The sequence below is a fragment of the Rutilus rutilus genome (genome assembly GCF_951802725.1).
Source record: "Rutilus rutilus genome assembly, chromosome: 2".
Lineage (NCBI taxonomy): Eukaryota > Metazoa > Chordata > Actinopteri > Cypriniformes > Leuciscidae > Rutilus > Rutilus rutilus.
Genome location: NC_140210.1, coordinates 1,486,551 through 1,507,351, shown reverse-complemented (window position 1 = coordinate 1,507,351; position 20,801 = coordinate 1,486,551). Strand labels below are relative to the sequence as shown.

At 36.9% G+C, this 20,801-nt stretch overlaps 1 protein-coding gene across 1 annotated transcript; it reads right to left on the bottom strand.

Annotated features, from left to right (window-relative positions):
* Positions 1–2,234: 2,234 nt before the first annotated feature.
* LOC311286546 (sodium- and chloride-dependent GABA transporter 2-like) lies at positions 2,235–16,426 on the bottom strand (the record flags this gene model as incomplete). The annotated part of the gene is made up of 15 exons (XM_084402751.1): positions 2,235–2,238; positions 2,300–2,523; positions 2,613–2,713; positions 2,791–2,893; positions 4,365–4,502; positions 4,577–4,689; positions 5,245–5,369; positions 6,797–6,900; positions 8,022–8,156; positions 8,677–8,809; positions 8,915–8,993; positions 13,298–13,438; positions 15,422–15,556; positions 16,146–16,315; positions 16,398–16,426. 15 exons carry the CDS (start codon positions 16,424–16,426, stop codon positions 2,235–2,237), a joined length of 1,734 nt encoding a protein of 577 aa, XP_084258877.1.
* Between the last annotated feature and the right edge of the window lie 4,375 nt (positions 16,427–20,801).

The following is a 20,801-nucleotide window of genomic DNA, read 5'->3' as shown; positions in this document are numbered from 1 at the left end:
TTTGAGGAGAATTTTATTGTCATTCAAATAAACAATTAGACCAGATTAATCAGATTATTTGAAAAATCCTATTATAGTAAGACTAAAAAGATTCATCATTCATATATATATATATATATGTATATGTATATGTATATATATATATATATATATATATATAATATATATAATGAAATATTCAGATACATAAATATATAAGTACTCTGAGAGTGAATCAGTGTTATTTTAGTATTATTTATATACTATTATAGTATTTATGATTATTATGAATTAGCTTTTATTTTTTTTTATTTTCAGTTTTAATTGTAAATTTAAGTTTTAATAACATGACACTTGATGTGCAATTCAGAAAATGACACATCTATTCATCTTTTTGCAGTCCGATTGAATAAAGAGTCGAGAAAAAGACTGAACTTTGAAACTGCATGTGATTCATTCGCACTGGAAACAGTTTCGACTGATGCAGAAGTAGAAGGTCATCCAGGCATTTTTGAAGATATGCATATCAATAACACAAATTAAAACTATTATTAAATATCCGGTCAAAATATCCAGCGAACGTCCGCATAGTTGAACATGGCCATGAAGAGAAGCTGGAAATGGCTTGTTATACAATAGATAAATATCAAGAATGCTGAACAGATAAACAAACACTTTTGTAACATGTTGCACTTTCATATACATCTACAGTAAATTAGATCTATACATTGCTGAGATGTATATCTTTAGTCTCCAGAACACGTCATGGGTCATATTTCAACCAAAACTCAAAATATCCAGCGAACGTCCTCATAGTTGAACATGGACATGAAGAGAAGCTTTAGACGGCTTGCTATTAAGACAAAGAGTTTCTTTTACCCTCCAGCTGCAGCGCGACACGTTACCGTCACCAAACGCTGGTTTCTGTACATCAGATCTCCTCAGTTTCACTCACACCACGTCCTTAAGTGTCTCTGTGGGCTTCTTTGTGCTGAGGTCAGAGGTCATGAGGAAGGTGCTGGTCTGTCAGCTTGAGTCCGGCACAGCAGACGGAGGCGCTGCACACGGGACACATGAAGGGCCTGTTATTCACCGGAGGGACTTTAGGAGGGTTATTAGACGCTCGAGACTCTCTGTCTGCGCGAGGGCTTTTATTTCCCACTTACACAAACAACTGTCATCGGTTTAACAATGAAGCTCAGCGCACAGGACTAGAGAGCTATAGTGAGACTCAGGATGGGTGAAACGGCTGGAATTCGTGATTAAACGTGAATAAACATCGACCCTTTCATGAGGGAATGATCTACAGTCCCATGAAGCACTGCAAATGATGAGACATCAAGGGACCAGGCGGCAACCTTCCGGTCTCTCTTTAAAAAAACAACACTTAAGTGACATAAACTGCAATTCATCGACTGGCCACTAGAGGCCGGCTGCAGAAGAGAGTCAGTCCCATAGACCCCCATGTTAAAATGCCCAACTTTACAGCAGAGAAACACGTTTACAGTCTGGTGCAAAAAGTGGTTTTGGTCTATATAGCTAATATTGCCCTTCATGACGACTGTGAGGGGGGTGAATATTTTTATAACTCATCCGTTTATATTATATTAAGCCTTAAAGTTCTGCATAATTAAGGGCGTGGCCACTTGAGTGACAGTTGGATTGCCGCTGATGTCACTACTAGCCGTTTGTCTGCTGTCTGTTAGCGTCACGTCACCTCAGCTAATCCGCCTCGCTGCACGTTTCCGGTTATCCGGGAGTGACGCGCGGCCAAGATGGCGACGGCCGGCTCTGCCCACTTTGGGCGCTATAACATGGAAAAGACATAAAATGGCTGTAACTACGCAACCCTAAGTCTGATTGGCTTGAAAATTGGCATGCGATGTCTTTGTCCAAGGTGCCAAGACTGCCTTTGAGGACATGTGCATATCTCGAAAAACACGGCCGCCGTCGACCAATGAATTTCGAGCGGTCTTCAGATGACGGACTCTATAAAGGGACTGTTTCCCGGTGTGTATGAGTGTGTGGAGCGTGCAGACGGGCAGGAGACAAACCATGGTCAGTGTGAGCGTCCAGCATGTGTGTGAGAGTATGTGTGTGGGTGTGTGTGAGAGCATGTGTGTGTGTGTGTGTGTGTGTGTGTGTTCACCTGTTGAAGGTTCCCCGGTGTGTGTATGAGTGTGTAGATTGCGCAGACAGGCAGGAGAGACACAGAGGACAGTGTGAGCATCCAGCATGTGTGTGTGTGTGTGTGTTCACCTGTTGAAGGTTCCCCGGTGTGTGTATGAGTGTGTAGATCGCGCAGATGGGCAGGAGAGACACCGAGGACAGTGTGAGCATCCAGCATGTGTGTGTGTGTGTGTGTGTGTTCACCTGTTGAAGGTTCCCCGGTGTGTGTATGAGTGTGTAGATCGCGCAGATGGGCAGGAGAGACACCGAGGACAGTGTGAGCATCCAGCCCATCATCAAGGCCCATCCAGGAGCCGTCACACCGTTAGCCAGGGTCAGCGGAGACCAGAATATCAGCGAGAACACCAGCGTGCCCTGAACACACACACACACACACACAGAGATTCTCAGAGGAGGCGGACAGTCCGTCAGCAGCTGATGTCAGTGAAACACGAGATACACACGATACACACGCCGGGCGTCAGGAAACGCCAGCAGAGCCTGAAGCTGCAGAGCGGCTCGTAACCAATCATGGCCTCGATGTCTCGACTGAAGCGATCCCCACCTGAGGACAACACAGCAACATCAGTGTGTGTGTGTGCGAGATAGAGAGAGAGAGAGTGTGTGTGCGTGTGTGTGTACCATAGATCCATCCGATGGCCACAGACTGACAGATGGACAGCAATATCAGACTGGCTCCACTGCAGGAGAAATGATCGTAGATCTGAAACACATACAGGCCTCCCTGATCATCAGACACAGAGAGGAACTGCCATTATAAAGCTTGGAAGAGCCAGGACATTTTTAAATATAACTCTGATTGTATTCATCTGAAAGAAGAAATATGGATAGATGCACTTTTATCATGGATAGATGCACTTTTATGATGGATAGATGCACTTTTATCATGGATAGATGCACTTTTATGATGGATAGATGCACTTTTATCATGGATAGATGCACTTTTATAATGGATAGATGCACTTTCATGATTGATAGATGCACTTTTATCATGGATAGATGCACTTTTATAATGGATAGATGCACTTTTATCATGGATAGATGTACTTTTATAATGTATAGATGCACTTTCATGATGGATAGATGCACTTTTATCATGGATAGATGCACTTTTATCATGGATAGATGCACTTTTATAATGGATAGATGCACTTTTATGATGGATAGATGCACTTTTATGATGGATAAATGCACTTTTATCATGGATAGATGCACTTTTATCATGGGTAGATGCACTTTCATGATGGATAGATGCACTTTTATGATGGATAGATGCACTTTTATGAGGATAGATGCACTTTTATGATGGATAGATGCACTTTTATCATGGATAGATGCACTTTTATCATGGATAGATGCACTTTTATGAGGATAGATGCACTTTTATGATGGATAGATGCACTTTCATGATGGATAGATGCACTTTTATCATGGATAGATGCACTTTTATCATGGATAGATGCACTTTTATCATGGATAGATGCACTTTTATGATGGATAGATGCACTTTTATGAGGATAGATGCACTTTTATGATGGATAGATGCACTTTTATGATGGATAGATGCACTTTTATGAGGATAGATGCACTTTTATGATGGATAGATGCACTTTCATGATGGATAGATGCACTTTTATGATGGATAGATGCACTTTTATGAGGATAGATGCACTTTTATGATGGATAGATGCACTTTCATGATGGATAGATGCACTTTTATCATGGATAGATGCACTTTTATCATGGATAGATGCACTTTCATGATGGATAGATGCACTTTTATCATGGATAGATGCACTTTTATCATGGATAGATGCACTTTTATCATGGATGGATGCACTTTTATGATGGATAGATGCACTTTTATCATGGATAGATGCACTTTTATCATGGATAGATGTACTTTTATGATGGATAGATGCACTTTTATGATGGATAGATGCACTTTCATGATGTACAGATGCACTTTTATGGACTTCAAAACAGAAACGGCCATTCACTGCCATTATAAAGCTTGGAAGAGCCAGGACATTTTTTAATATAAATCTGATTGTATTCGTCTGAAAGAAGAAAGTCATATACACCTAGGATGACTTGAGGGTGAGTAAATCATGGGCTAATTTTCATTTCTGTGTGAACTATCCCTTTAATCTTGGACAGAGGAAGAAAGGACAGAGAGAGTTGAGATGTCTCACCGGCGTCACCATCAGAAGCCCGAGCAGAAAACAGGCAAAGCACACGAGCAGGAGCAGAATCTCCCGTCGACGACCTCTGCGAACGACCTCGGGATACAGATCCGACACCGACATCATCAGCGCCTCGAGACTGACGAACTGAACACACACATACAGCGATAAGCAGCGCCGCCACACCTGCAGCACACACACACCTGAGAGAGACGTCACACCTGAGTGTCCAGACCCAACATGATGATCATGAGGAAGAAACACACGGCCCACAGCTGAGGCAGAGGCATCAGGGAAACGGCCCGCGGATACGCTATAAACGCTAGACCAGGACCTGAAAGAGAACATACGCAGAAAACCTTCTCAGGACTTTAGCTAATGTTAGCTAAAGTTCTGAACATATTCTTCCTGTAACGTTAATAGAACGTTATCTGGTCTTTAATAATGTTCTCAAAACGTTTGTGCAAAAACATTATTTGTACAACATTCATGGAACGATTTTCAGAACTCTTCTAGTTAGACGATCATTTAACGTTTTTTACGAATGTTCTGAAACGTTCCCATAATCCCGCTTGCAGCAGGTCTGAACAGAAAAAGGTTGTTCTACTAAGTGCTTAAAATGCTTGACATGACAGGGTTGGATATTTTTGAGACTGCAGAAGTCATAAAAAGTTGTTTTTTTCAGTTGAATTTGTTGTGTTGAGCTATTTCAATTACTTTTGTTTGATTTGTTCATTGCAAACAGTTCAAAATCTTTACATTTTGCCAATAAATCTGATTTGCAATGGGGGTTGAATAATTGCTGCTTGAATAGTTGAATAATGATGAAACTGTATTTGCTCTCAGAGTGAATATGCATGTGTGATGCCCATCATGCATAGTGTCTGACCTGACTGCGCCACGTCTGCGATATCCACACCCTGCTCCTGCGCCATGAAGCCGAGCACAGAGAAAATGGCGAATCCTGAAACGAAACTGGTGGCACTGTTGAGGAGACACAGTCTGAAACAGTCCCTGAAACACAAACACAAAGCTGAAATACAATAAAATATAAATTCAGATACAAAAACATTTGTATCTAATGCCGCACCGGTGTCTGAAGCACGTGTGAAATCACGCCAAACCTTTTGGCCGATGGAGACGTGACGAAAGTATCGAAGAGTAGCGTTTCAACAAGACAAAGGGCATCTACAGTCAAACCAACATTTATTCAGACACTTCAACATTTCTCACATCATCACAGTTTATTCGCTATAGTTTAGAGAATGGTAATAAAGAACTCAGAGTTATGAACTCAGTTGATATCTGACTGGTTTTGTCCGTCCTTCTGTTAGACTGTCTCACACATGAATTATGTTGAATATCTGTCAGCTGTTAAATTTAACTACACAATTAGATAATACCAGTTTAGCTCAACCAATCACCAAGCAATGCTTCATTGTGTTCAGTCTGTGTGTAAAAAGAGCATTAGCAATTAAAGAAAACACACTTCAGCAAAACATGATCAGCTCAAAGTGTCCCAATCATTTCTGCTCCCAATGTCACTGGTAGTCTCTGTGTGAAGAGTTATTGGGTGTAATATGTCACAGTTTACTTTATTTTGCTCTCCTCACTTACAGAAATGAACTATAGTGTCCTGCACACACTAATGAAACAATATCAAAAATGATATCTGGTGTCTGAATCATTTTTGGTTTGACTGTAAGTCACGGAATCACTAAGTTCTTGTCTGAAGAAGCCTTCTCAGGGAACAGGGTTACATATGAGATGTTCCCTTTTAAGGTAACTCAACACTTGAGTTTCCACACCGCCATACTGAACAAATGCCTGACCAACAAGGTTGAAGTACACATATATGTACAAACCCTGTTCCCACTGAGCGAACTGACCTAGAAGGACTGGTGTCGAATTCATGTCCAAACTGTATGTATGTGTGCAGAAAGAAGCAGCCAACTGCAACACAAACCTCTTTGTGTTTAGACACACAATCACTCTGAAACAGACACGCGGCTTCTGAAGACAAAGAAGCATGGGATTTCGTGACGTGACGCCCTTTTATGGTCTTGTTGACGTGCTACGCTTTGTCACCTGACCTCTGTCAGCCAATAGGATTGGCGTGATTTCACACGTGCTTCAGACACCGGTGCATGCTAAAGGCGTTCCCATAGCACCAACGCCATGACACAGCATCTCATAAATGCACGCGCTTGATGCATTGCACTAGCAACGCCTGGGTCATGGTTTCGATTCCCAGCGAATGCATGAACTGATTAAATGTGTTCCTTTAATGCAATGCAATAAGCGTTTGCCAAATGCATACATGTAAATAAACATAAATTAATCATAAGACCAGGAACATGAATTAGAAAAGTACACAGAGTTGTGATTGACTTCATGTTGATGTTAAATGTGTGTGAGTTTTTGTGAGAGGAAGGACGCACTTGTAACAGTCGTTGTTGAATTTATTGTAGCTTCCCAGAGCCGTGAGACTTCCAAGACCGATGCCGTACGAGAAGAAGATCTGAGTCCCTGCATCCATCCATACCTTCAGCAGAGAGACACAGAACTCACTGCTTTCTCTACTTCACGTCGAGCATATTAGTGAAGATCTGACTATGAAGTTTATCTCCCGTTTTTACAAGCAGCCTCAAACTTGTCACAACAAGTCACTATTTAATCAAATCCTGGCCAATTAACAACCGAACAAAGCAGATCGTCATAAATGATTAAATGATAAATCAAATCCTGGCTGGAACTGCATGTGCTATTTATGTTGGTTGCATGTATAAACGTTTATCCTAGTTTCAGTTTAATTACGCTATAATGTCAAGTGAAAGTGATAACGCATACAACCTGAATATATGAGAATCTCTATTATTATTTTCATAAAAGGCTTGCAAACATATTTCATATTTAAACATATTTCATCATTAAAATGCAAATTATTTGGTTTTGTCCTGCATGTTGGTTACACCTCACTTGATTTAATTTGAACTAATATTAATAATACAATCTCAAACAAAACTCCTTTCCTGATTATTTTTATGCACATAACTGTTAGTAGAGATTAACTGTGTCCTATTCCGTCTTCGTCTGTGTTTAGTGTGTAATGTTGCAGTTTGAGGATGAAAAAGCTCCAGTTCTTCTCTATATGAGTGTCAGTGTCTCTGAACTCCTGAAACGCCTCCATTGTAGTCTTGAGTTTCTTCCGGGAACGAACACGTCACAATATTCCACATTATAATAATTAATGCGCAGAATAAAGGGGCGGGGCCTGGTTGAGTTAGTTAGTAGTGAGTTAAACTGGCGGTTATGGAAAGGGGCGGGACATTTCTCAAACACACTAGAAGTGCTCGACCAATCACAACACACTGATCCAGCCGACCAATCAGAGCACAGTGTGCTTTTCAGAAGGAGGGGCTTCATAGAGACAGGAAGTAAACAGAGCGTTACTGACAGACTGGGAAGAGAGGAGCCGCAACAATGGAGAATATGAGGAAAATAATCAACATTCAAGCAGGAAAACCTGTTCTAGTAGAGCCTGAAAACAACATCAAGACTTTATAAAAGGGCAGAATATGCTTCTTTAATGCATGTTGCACATATTTGTTTCTAAGCCGTACTTGTTTCACTCTGTATCTTATACAGGAGATCATGTGACGCTACCTGTGGGTCCGTCAGCCGTGTGTGATTGGGTTTCAGGTAGTAAATAATCCCGTCCACGGCACCGGGGAGCGTCACGCCACGGACCAACAACACCAGCAGCATCACGTACGGGAAGGTAGCGGTCACATACACAACCTACACAGCAAAACATAAAACACGTGAACCACAACTGAAAACATACAGATTTAAATGGTTTCCACAAAAATCTGAAACTGTTTTCAACACTGATAATAATCATAAATGTTTCTTGAGCGTCAAATCCTCATATTAGAGTGATTTGTGAAGGATCATGTGACACTGAAGACTGGAGTAATGATGCTGAAAATTCAGCTTTGATCACAGGATATAAATTACACTTTACTATATATTCACATAGAAAACAGCAGATTTTTGTTCTATCTATCTGCTGATCTATCTATCTATCTATCTATCTATCTATCTATCTATCTATCTATCTATCTATCTATCTATCTATCTATCTATCTATCTATCTATCTATCTATCTACTGTATCTATCTATCTAAAAAAGACCTACTGGAGTTTAAACATCACAATCTATTAAAGTTATTGTGTTTGTTAGTTATTGGACTCTGGCATTAGGGGCATAAAGTAGGATCTTCTCTAGTGCTATTGCATAAACGCACTACACAAACACCTTGCCGGTGGATTTGACTCCTTTCCAGACACAGAAGTAGCAGACGACCCACACCAGCATTAGACATGAGGCCAGACGGAGGTTCAGCGAGCCCAGATGATCTACACTAGCAGACAGATCCAACACCTCACGCCTGGAGGGAGAGAGAGAGAGAGAGAGAGAGTACACACACACACTCACACACACCATCAAACGCTTCAGACAAGGACCCGTGCACACCATCATACCAGACACTCACTCCCAAAACTCAATGACTGGAGACGTGGCGTTCTCAGAGACATCGCTGGCGTCGTGTTGGTCAAAGCCCACGCAAGAATCTAGAGGAGATTAAACACGAGATTAAACACATTATACACGAGATTAAACACATAATACACGAGATTAAACACATTATACACGAGATTAAACACATAATACACGAGATTAAACACATTATACACGAGATTAAACACATTAAACACATTACAGTAACAACTGTTTACATATGCATCTTGCACTACTACCTTGACTGGAATATGCTCAATTTGCACTGCCGACTGTTTATTTACAGTACCGACTGTTTATATATACATTGCAATATCGTACCTTAACTGTAATATGCAATTACTTTCCACTGCACTTTCACTCGGATAGCTTCTGTCCAAACTTTATTTGCACTACTTTAAATCCATTGTTATACTGCTCATTAGCCTAACTTATACATATATCTATTTGTTAAATTCTGTTTATAGTAATAGCCATCTGTATATTATGCTCACATTCTGTTTATAGTAACAGCCATCTGTATATATATTCATAGTACATATCTATCTGTAAAATTCTGTTTATAGTAACAGCCATCTGTATATTATATTCAGTACATATCTATCTGTAAACATTCTGTTTATAGTAATAGCCATCTGTATATTATTATATTCAGTACATATCTAGCTGTAAACTCTGTTCACAGTAATAGTTATCTGTATATTATATTCATAGGACAATCTATCTGTAAATTTTTGTTTATAATAGTATTCAACTCTATATTTATTCAGTACATACCCATGTTCTGCACTTATGGAACCACTGTATATCCTGCACTTGCTGCTATTGCACTTCTGGTTAGACCTAAACTGCATTTCGTTGCCTTGTACCTGTACTTGTGTAATGACAATAAAGTTGAATCTAATCTAATCTAATCTAATCTAATCTAATCTAATTATACACGAGATTAAAGACATTATACACGAGATTAAACACATTATACACGAGATTAAAGACATTATACATGAGATTAAACACATTATACACGAGATTAAAGACATTATACACGAGATTAAAGACATTATACACAAGATTAAACACATTATACACGAGATTAAAGACATTATACATGAGATTAAACACATTATACACGAGATTAAACACATTATACACGAGATTAAAGACATTATACATGAGATTAAAGACATTATACATGAGATTAAACACATTATACACGAGATTAAAGACATTATACATGAGATTAAAGACATTATACATGAGATTAAACACATTATACACGAGATTAAAGACATTATACACGAGATTAAACACATTATGCACAAGATTAAACACATTATACACGAGATTAAACACATTATACACGAGATTAAAGACATTATACATGAGATTAAAGACATTATACATGAGATTAAACACATTATACACGAGATTAAAGACATTATACATGAGATTAAAGACATTATACATGAGATTAAACACATTATACACGAGATTAAAGACATTATACACGAGATTAAACACATTATGCACAAGATTAAACACATTATACACGAGATTAAAGACATTATACACGAGATTAAACACGTAATACACGAGATTAAACACGTAATACACAAGATTAAAGACATTATACACAAGATTAAAGACATTATACACAAGATTAAACACATTATACACGAGATTAAAGACATTATACACGAGATTAAAGACATTATACACGAGATTAAACACATTATACACGAGATTAAACACATTATACACGAGATTAAACACGTAATACACAAGATTAAAGACATTATACACAAGATTAAACACATTATGCACAAGATTAAACACATTATACACGAGATTAAAGACATTATACACGAGATTAAACACGTAATACACGAGATTAAACACGTAATACACAAGATTAAAGACATTATACACAAGATTAAAGACATTATACACGAGATTAAACACATTATACACGAGATTAAACACGTAATACACAAGATTAAAGACATTATACACAAGATTAAAGACATTATACACAAGATTAAACACATTATGCACAAGATTAAACACATTATACACGAGATTAAAGACATTATACACAAGATTAAACACGTAATACACAAGATTAAAGACATTATACACAAGATTAAACACGTAATACACAAGATTAAACACATTATACACGAGATTAAACACGTAATACACAAGATTAAAGACATTATACACGAGATTAAACACATTATACACGAGATTAAACACGTAATACACAAGATTAAAGACATTATACACGAGATTAAAGACATTATACATGAGATTAAAGACATTATACATGAGATTAAACACATAATACACGAGATTAAAGACATTATACAAGATTAAACACATAAACGAGATTAAACACATTATATGAGATTAAACACATTATACACGAGGACGCTTCTCTCACTCTATACCCTGAAGTCTCTGAAATCACTTTTGTCAGTCAAAAGAATAAATATAATGTGCTATCAATAGGCCTGTCGTGATCGGGAATTTTGTGCTGATGATACAAATGATTTAATTCTATTTTGTTCATTTCACTTGCAGTGTAAGCCTATTATGTTAATTTTTAAACTTGGAATTGTAAGTAATATAATAATAAAATGTAAAATGATATAGGCTCATATGACTTACTTTAATGTTGTGAAAATTTATAATATTGATATAATAATAATTTATAAAGTTATTAATATAATATAATATTAATCATATTTATATAATTATTAATATAAGTATTTATATTATATTATATTGCAATATAACAATATAATATAGGCTCATATGATTTATGTTAATGGTGTGAAAAATAATAATATTTATATAATTATTAATATAAGTAATTATAACATAATGTAATATAATATATTATATTGCAATATAATATAATATAATACAGGTTCATGATTTACATCAATTCTGAATTTTTTTTAATATTTATATAATTATAAATAAAAGTAATTATAATATAATGTAAGATAATATATTAAATTGCCATATAATAGGCTCATATGATTTACTTTAATGCAGTGAAAATTAATAATATTAATATACGTATTAATATAAGTATTAATATAAGTATTAATATAAGTATTAATATAAGTATTAATATAAGTATTTATAATATAATATAATATAATATAATATAATATAATATAATATAATATAATATAATATAATATAATATAATATAATATAATACAGGTTCATGATTTACATCAATACTGAAAAAAATATTTATATAATTATAAATAAAAGTAATTATAATATAATGTAAGATAATATATTAAATTGCCATATAATAGGCTCATATGATTTACATTAATGCTGTGAAAATTAATAATATTAATATACGTATTAATATAAGTATTTATTATATAATATAATATAATATAATATAATATAATATAATATAATATAATATAATATAATATAATATAATATAATATAATAATATAGGTTCATGATTTACATCAATACTGAAAAAATATATAATATTTATATAATTATAAATAAAAGTAATTATAATATAATATATTATAATTATAATATTATAATATAATAATTATAATAAAATTGCCATATAATATAATATAGGCTCATATGATTTACTTTACTGCTGTGAAAATTTATAATATTAATATACATATTAATATAAGTATTTATAATATAATATAATATAATATAATATAATATAATATAATATAATATAATATAATATAATATAATATAATATAATATAATATAATATAATATAATATAATATAATGCAGTCTGATTAAACACACAAGCCTTTATTTCGTATGAAGGAAGACCTTTGACTATCTTTACTATAACAGTGTTTTTTTTTTATATTCTTTATTTTTTACTCCCTGCCATAATCAATGTTGATTCTCTTGCTTCTCTCACCAGTGAAAGCAATGGACAACACTTTCCCTTACTGGGATGGCATGTGATTGAAATTCATAATGCTGCAATCTCAAATAATTGCGATTAGATAGAATAACCAAGATCATATGAGCTAATAATTCAAATTGCACAATGTGTAAAAAATCTGTTTTGTTTCGCTGTGTGAAAAAGTCTCTCCAAAAGCCGCCCTTCGAAATCAGTGTGATGTTGCTCTATGGGTGGGGAATGAGTCCTGAGTGTCAAGATGTTTGGATAATGGAAATGAACTGGGCCAAATGTCTGCCTAAATCTCGTCCCGAAGCGCTCATGTGACCACACAGATGATGTGAGCGCTCTCACACACTGACGGCACAGCCTAGAAACCCTCAGACACAGCAGGAGCTCGAGATATGCGTGTGTAAAGTGTGTTTGTCACCTGTGTTCCAGGTGTTGTTGCAGTGCGCCCAGGGAAGCCTCGTCTGGAAGCTGTTGCACAGGTAGAAGAGCGCCCAGGCCAGAATAATTATGTAATACACACAACTGTGTAAGATCATCACCTGACTGGCGTAACCCAGACCTGCAATGACCCAACCATCCGTCCAAACACAAGCAGAGTTAAAGAGATAGTTCACCCAAAAATGAGAATTAGCCCATGATTTACTCGCCCTCAAGTCATCCTAGGTGTTAGAAAAATATCCATATTTAACACGTTACAAAGTAAAATTCTAGCTTACGGCCATACACAGTCTACTTACACCTCATTAACAGATGCACTTTTATGAGGATAGATGCACTTATAATGGATAGATGCACTTTTATCAGGATAGATGCACTTTTATGATGGATAGATGCACTTTTATCATGGATAGATGCACTTTTATCATGGATAGATGCACTTTTATGATGGATAGATGCACTTTTATGATGGACAGATGCACTTTTATCATGGATAGATGCACTTTTATGATGGATAGATGCACTTTTATGATGGACAGATGCACTTTTATGATGGATAGATGCACTTTTATGAGGATAGATGCACTTTTATGATGGATAGATGCACTTTTATCATGGATAGATGCACTTTTATGATGGATAGATGCACTTTTATGATGGACAGATGCACTTTTATGAGGATAGATGCACTTTTATGATGGATAGATGCACTTTTATGATGGACAGATGCACTTTTATCATGGATAGATGCACTTTTATGAGGATAGATGCACTTTTATGATGGACAGATGCACTTTTATGAGGATAGACGCATTTTTATCATGGATAGATGCACTTTTATGATGGACAGATGCACTTTTATGATGGACAGATGCACTTTTATGATGGATAGATGCACTTTTATGAGGATAGATGGACTTTTATGATGGATAGATGCACTTTTATGATGGATAGATGCACTTTTATGATGGACAGATGCACTTTTATGAGGATAGACGCATTTTTATCATGGATAGATGCACTTTTATGATGGACAGATGCACTTTTATGATGGACAGATGCACTTTTATGATGGATAGATGCACTTTTATGAGGATAGATGCACTTTTATGATGGATAGATGCACTTTTATCATGGATAGATGCACTTTTATGATGGACAGATGCACTTTTATGAGGATAGATGCACTTTTATGATGGATAGATGCACTTTTATGATGGACAGATGCACTTTTATCATGGATAGATGCACTTTTATGAGGATAGATGCACTTTTATGATGGACAGATGCACTTTTATGAGGATAGACGCATTTTTATCATGGATAGATGCACTTTTATGATGGACAGATGCACTTTTATGATGGACAGATGCACTTTTATGATGGATAGATGCACTTTTATGAGGATAGATGGACTTTTATGATGGATAGATGCACTTTTATGATGGATAGATGCACTTTTATGAGGATAGATGGACTTTTATGATGGATAGATGCACTTTTATGAGGATAGATACACTTTTATGATGGACAGATGCACTTTTATGATGGACAGATGCACTTTTATGATGGATAGATGCACTTTTATGATGGACAGATGCACTTTTATGATGGATAGATGCACTTTTATGAGGATAGATGCACTTTTATGATGGACAGATGCACTTTTATGATGGGTAGATAAACTTTTATGATGGATAGATGCACGTTTATGGACAAAACAGAAACGGCCATTCACTGCCATTATAAAGCTTGGAAGAGCCAGGACATTTTTTTAACATAACTCTGATTGTACTCGTCTGAAAGAAGAATGTCATATACACCTAGGATAACCTGAGGATGAGTAAATCATGGGCTAAGTTTCATTTTTGGGTGAACTAACCCTTTAAAACTGCAATGCACAAACTCCAAATAAAAAGGTGCATTTACAAATAAAAACAAAACAGACGCACTTCCATCACATGCAGAAAGATTCTGGCCCTGTGTACTAGCTTGGTCATGTGACTTGAGCGCTTTACACAACTGATTCAAAGCAGCTTCACAGTAATAAACAGTGTTGCAAAATTGATCAACTGCGCTACTTTAAACAACTCAAACATGTAACCTGCAAAAAGCGGGCAGATTTTCCTCCATGCGCCGACTCCTCCCAGACTGGTGAGCTGACCCAGCGCCGTCTCCAGCAGGAACAGAGGAACGCCACACACAACCAGGAATAACATGTACGGCACAAAAAACACACCTGTTCGAAAGTGTGTCATAAACAAGTAGAGGTGTAACGATACCCTCGTGTCACGATTCGATACATATCACGATACTGAACTCACGATATTATTGCGATACTCCAAGACATATGATAAAAGATTACAATAAATGTACTGTTGATTAAAATGCGCAATTTGGTTTTACATTGTGGGTGTAAATGAATTTGGACTTGGTGCTGAAAACTGAATGCGTAGGACAATAGAGACAATACAGAATTATTTTAGATGAATATTCTTGCACTATTTCACTGATTAGATATATTTAAAATAATATAGGCCACTTTTTACTGGTAACATCATTTGGCATTATCAGGCTCACAAATATTCCCCCATTGCATTATTAAACATTATATTCAACATTATATATAGAAGTTGAATGTAGTACTGACACTAAAACTCTGAAAACGTGAATTTTTTTCTCACACAGTAATTTTTATTTTGAGTGACCTATCCACGATACATACTGTTGCATTTGTATTGCGATATATTGCGACATGATATATTATTACACCCCTATAAGACATACAAGAGCATGCATGGTGTTTTGTGATGTGATGAGTGTCTCACCTCCTCCGTTCTTGTAGCACAGATATGGGAATCGCCATACGTTACCCAGACCGATAATCTGCCCGGCAACAGCCAGCAGATATTCAGCTTTACTGGCCCACTGACCGCGGTCCTGGAGCTGGCCACCGCCTGACCTCTGACCCCCAGTGATGACATGGCAAGACACACACCTGTGGACAGGTCACAGAAGCAGTGTATCGGGACAGTGCAGTCCCGAATGAGACACACGACAAGTTAACAAGTTAAACTTACATGACAACGTTGTGTGGCTGTGATTTCATGCTCTTCCGGCCACATGGACACAGTTATCAGCTGGGCTCTCGTGTGTGTGTGTGTGTGTGTGTGTGTGTTATCTGAGATGTTTAGGGAGGGGTGTCCCTAAATAGGCACTAATGCGAGCAGCACATTGAGCAGGAGTGGCTGCTTATAATCCCTTAAACCGAAAAACGTTGACCATACAGTTCAGCATAGTTAACTTACATAGTTTATAATTTCCTCAGCAAGTACTTCCCAAAGACTTACAGTACCATATAAGATTTGATCGAAACACAGTGAGTTATATAAAAAATAAAATAAAAATAAGGATGAATTATCATTACACTGATTCAGTGCTGATTATAAGCAGCCAGAAGTAACTTGAGTTATGTAATCAGATTACTTTTTCAAGTAACTAGTAAAGTAACAAATTACTTTTTCAATTTACAACAAAATATCTAAGCTGACAGCTTTTCTTTTATGCCAAAAATCATGAGGATATTAAGTAAAGATCATGTTCCATGAAGATATTTTGTAAATTTCCTAGCGTAAATATATAAAACATCTATTTTTATGAGTGAGTGCAGCACAATCTCCAACATAAATGAACAATTTTAAAGGAGATTTTCTCAATGTTTCGATTTTTTTGCACCCTCAGATTCCAGATTTTCAATAGTTGTATCTCAGCCAAATATTGTCCTATCATAACAAACCACACATCAATGGAAAGCTTATTTATTCAGCTTTTATATGATGTATACATCTCAATTTCAAAAAATTGGTTTTGTGGTCCAGGGTCACATCTAAGGGCATCGTTACACCCCTAATGAACTGTCATCCACTGATTCAGTGCTGATTAAAGTGGGCCACAACTAATGAGACGGTGTGTTGATTTAGCATGAGTGCAGTGCTTTCGTCTTTTCTGTCGTCACTCGTCTGATATTTTACCCCGGAGAGAAACACTCGACCTCACGCCGGCACCACCTCCACCTGAGACACGCATGCAGTGACAACAGATAAACGATGTCTGGACAGATTCGCGCTAACCTGACATCACGTTTCAGAACAGTATGCAGTGAATTTTGAAGTATGGCATATTTAAACCAGCTGTGACAATATTAAACCGCCAGATGTGATTGTTTTAACAGATCTGTTTTAATCTGACACTGTGTTTCTGCACAGCTGCTTCTGACAAATCGAACATAATATTTATATTAAAGAAACTCCACCAAATATCACATAAATTCAGCAAATGTCCTTTCAGCAGATGCAGCCCAACTCACCTGATCCGATGCAATAAAGCCAAAAAATGTGTATAGCCTTAACATAACTTAAACTAAAGTTGTGATCTGATGATTAACATTATTAGTTAATGTATAGGATTAACTGTTTAAATGTAATGCTATACCAATACATATCTGTCTGTCTATCTATCTTTATATTATAAGATTGTTTTACAAGAAAATACCCTTTCTGTCTTTCTACATAAAAATCTCACGTTTGTGTTACGTTTCGCGTTATGTGTTTCGTTGCAGTTAATTGTGGATATATGTATAAAACACACACACACACACACACACACACACACACACACACACACACACACACACACACACACACACACACACACACACACACACACACACACACACACATCTAATAATGAAGTCAAAGTCTATAACTTTGCATGTGTCATGTCTGCTCTGTATTGAGCTTTGTTTGAATTGGGCTAGTTAGTTTTGCACTTTTTTCTGTGTTAGCATTTGTTTCTATGGCAATTCATTGGTTGATTGATTATCTGCACCTGTTTCTCATTCCCTTTTATGGATTATCCCGTGTATAAATAGCACAGTGTTTTTTATGTTCTTTGGTTGATCTCATCATATTATAGAGGTTGTTCTGTTTGTCATGTTGTTGTGTCCTGAGAGTCTGAGAAGTGATTGTTTTCATTAAAGCAACTGCTAGCGAATAGATCCAGCTTTTATTTCATTTGTGCCTCAACTTACTGTGACAGCATGTCACTTTTTACCAGACTATTGGATTTTTACAGCAACAAGCTCGTCACATTCCCATGGTGCACCCCTGCCGGGCCCTAACCGGCACTAGCCTGGACTCAGTAGGTCAGACGGTTTAATGAGGAAACGCTAATTACAACCAGACTGCAAAAACCGCTAATCAGGCTGGACAAACCCACTGTATAGAGGTGTAACAGTGAGCGGCGCTTAACGGTGCGAAGTGCACTTTATAGACGACGACTGTGATTTATTCTCCACAGAATCAAGCTGAAGTCTGGCATTGTTCAGCTGCACAGTTTTTTTTTTTCTTTTTTCACTATTAAGTAGATAAAAAACAGACATTTGCGGTCAACTTCAGAACATTATTTTTGTGATTTTTATCATAAATGCACCCACCCATTAATACACATATTTATAAATATACTGAGTGTTTTGCTTGAAAGGCTTGAGCTAAAAATAAGCAGTTAAGAAAATAAACTAGCATGTTCACAGCCTTAAAACCAAGTTCTTGTGTGGTTCAGTGATGTTAACGACGGCCTGGACGAGCTTCAGACCTCAGAGCTCGTAATGCTGTTCATGGGTGTAAACTAAAAAACATAAAATAAATATTGATAACTGAGCAAAATATTTGAGGAATACTTTCAGTTTCAGCCAACACAAAGAGTCATTAGATCCTACAGTTCATTCATTCACTCCAAGAAAAGCCCTTTATTGCCATATAAAAGAGTGATTATTGTGCCGCTGAACAATGATACTATAGTTATGATGAACAGTAAAACTGACAGTTCTGGAAATCTACAGAGATGGACGACATTATTAGGCTATTTTAACCCCAGGTTAAGTCTGTTTCACATCAGCGATATTAAAAGGGTGTTCCCAGCAAACAAAAATCTGAGAATGTTTCGCTAATGTTTTGTTATGAAAGCATTACTTCTTAATGTTCTCTGAACGTTGTTTAAATATATATATATATATATATTTTTTTTTTTCATGATTATGTGAATGTTTCAGAAAATATTAAGGGTTGCTGAAAACATAAGATGTTGCTGAACATTCGGAAACAAGTAGTAATGTTTTTTTTTAAATGTTAGATGAATGTCTAACTAAAACGTATCAGAAAAAAAAAATGTTCCATGAATGATGTAGAATATGATTGTGGCAAGCAAGAGTCAATAATCTAAAAAGTGTTGCCCTCATTAAATATTCATGAGTTTTCAGTCACAACTTAAAGCCGGCATGAAACTGAAGTTGACGCATGTCTGAGGGAAACGCTTCTGGAACAAGAACACATGTGGGCGGGGCTTGATTGTGTCTGTGGGGAATTGATGGATGGTTGTGGTTTGCTATTGGCTGATGTCATGTGAGTGACAGGTTATAGCCCCGCCCTCGTCATCAGAGAAGAGAAGAGATGCTGCAAGAGGAACTGATTCTGATTCAAGATTACCAGGAACATGAAACAATAATGATGTGCACAGAGAAATAAGTTATAATAAACACTGCAATATTCCATAAAAAAACAAGTTGTCAATTTAGGGCGTTTTCACACCTGAGAGTCCGAATCAAAGTTCATGTTTTGATGCATTTGATACATTCGGTAAGTTTTGGTTTGGTTTCACATTGCAGTTATGCGAGCGCACTAAAGAACTTTACACACACACTTGCGTCGTGTCGTCATCATCTCTGTGGGCTGCATCTTGACATTGACTGGTTTGTAAACGGACGTGCGTCTGACGTCAGCGTGTTGTCAGTTCGGCGGGAAACTTTGACAAGAATGAATGAACAGACGCATATCGTTGCCACTATACTGTTATTATTACGGCATTACTCCCTGCAGCTCCAGCTATACTCCAGGCTAGTTCACATTCGCCAAATCAACGTCCTCGTTGTGCGAACATTTGATCATCGCCGGCAGGAAAGGAGGAGAAGACTGCGAGCAATCCTGCGGGAACATCCGGAACTTCCTGTAAATGGTCTGAAAGTCCGAACCATACAGAAAATGCTTTCACACTAGAAACGAACCAAACCTGTGTTCAGTTTGATCCGGACCGAGACTAGCTCTTTATGTCTGACCACATTTCGTCTGTTTGGTCCGGACCGTGGTCCAGGGGAGGTTTCACACCTGTAATCTTGATTCAGATCAACATGAAAAGTCAGAAAATCCGGACCGAACAAGGTAGGTGTGAAAGGGCCCTAAGAGTTGAACCTTGACTAACTGGGGCTCAGGTCAGACTGGCTAAACCCACCGTCTGCTAGCTGTCTCACGTCACGAAGTCAGATAACACATAGAGACTCTTTCACCTAGATATCATCACAAAGAGACTGTGGGCCCTCTCTTACACCCGGCGCAAAGTGTTTTTTGCTAGTTTCAGCCCGACGCAGTTATCAT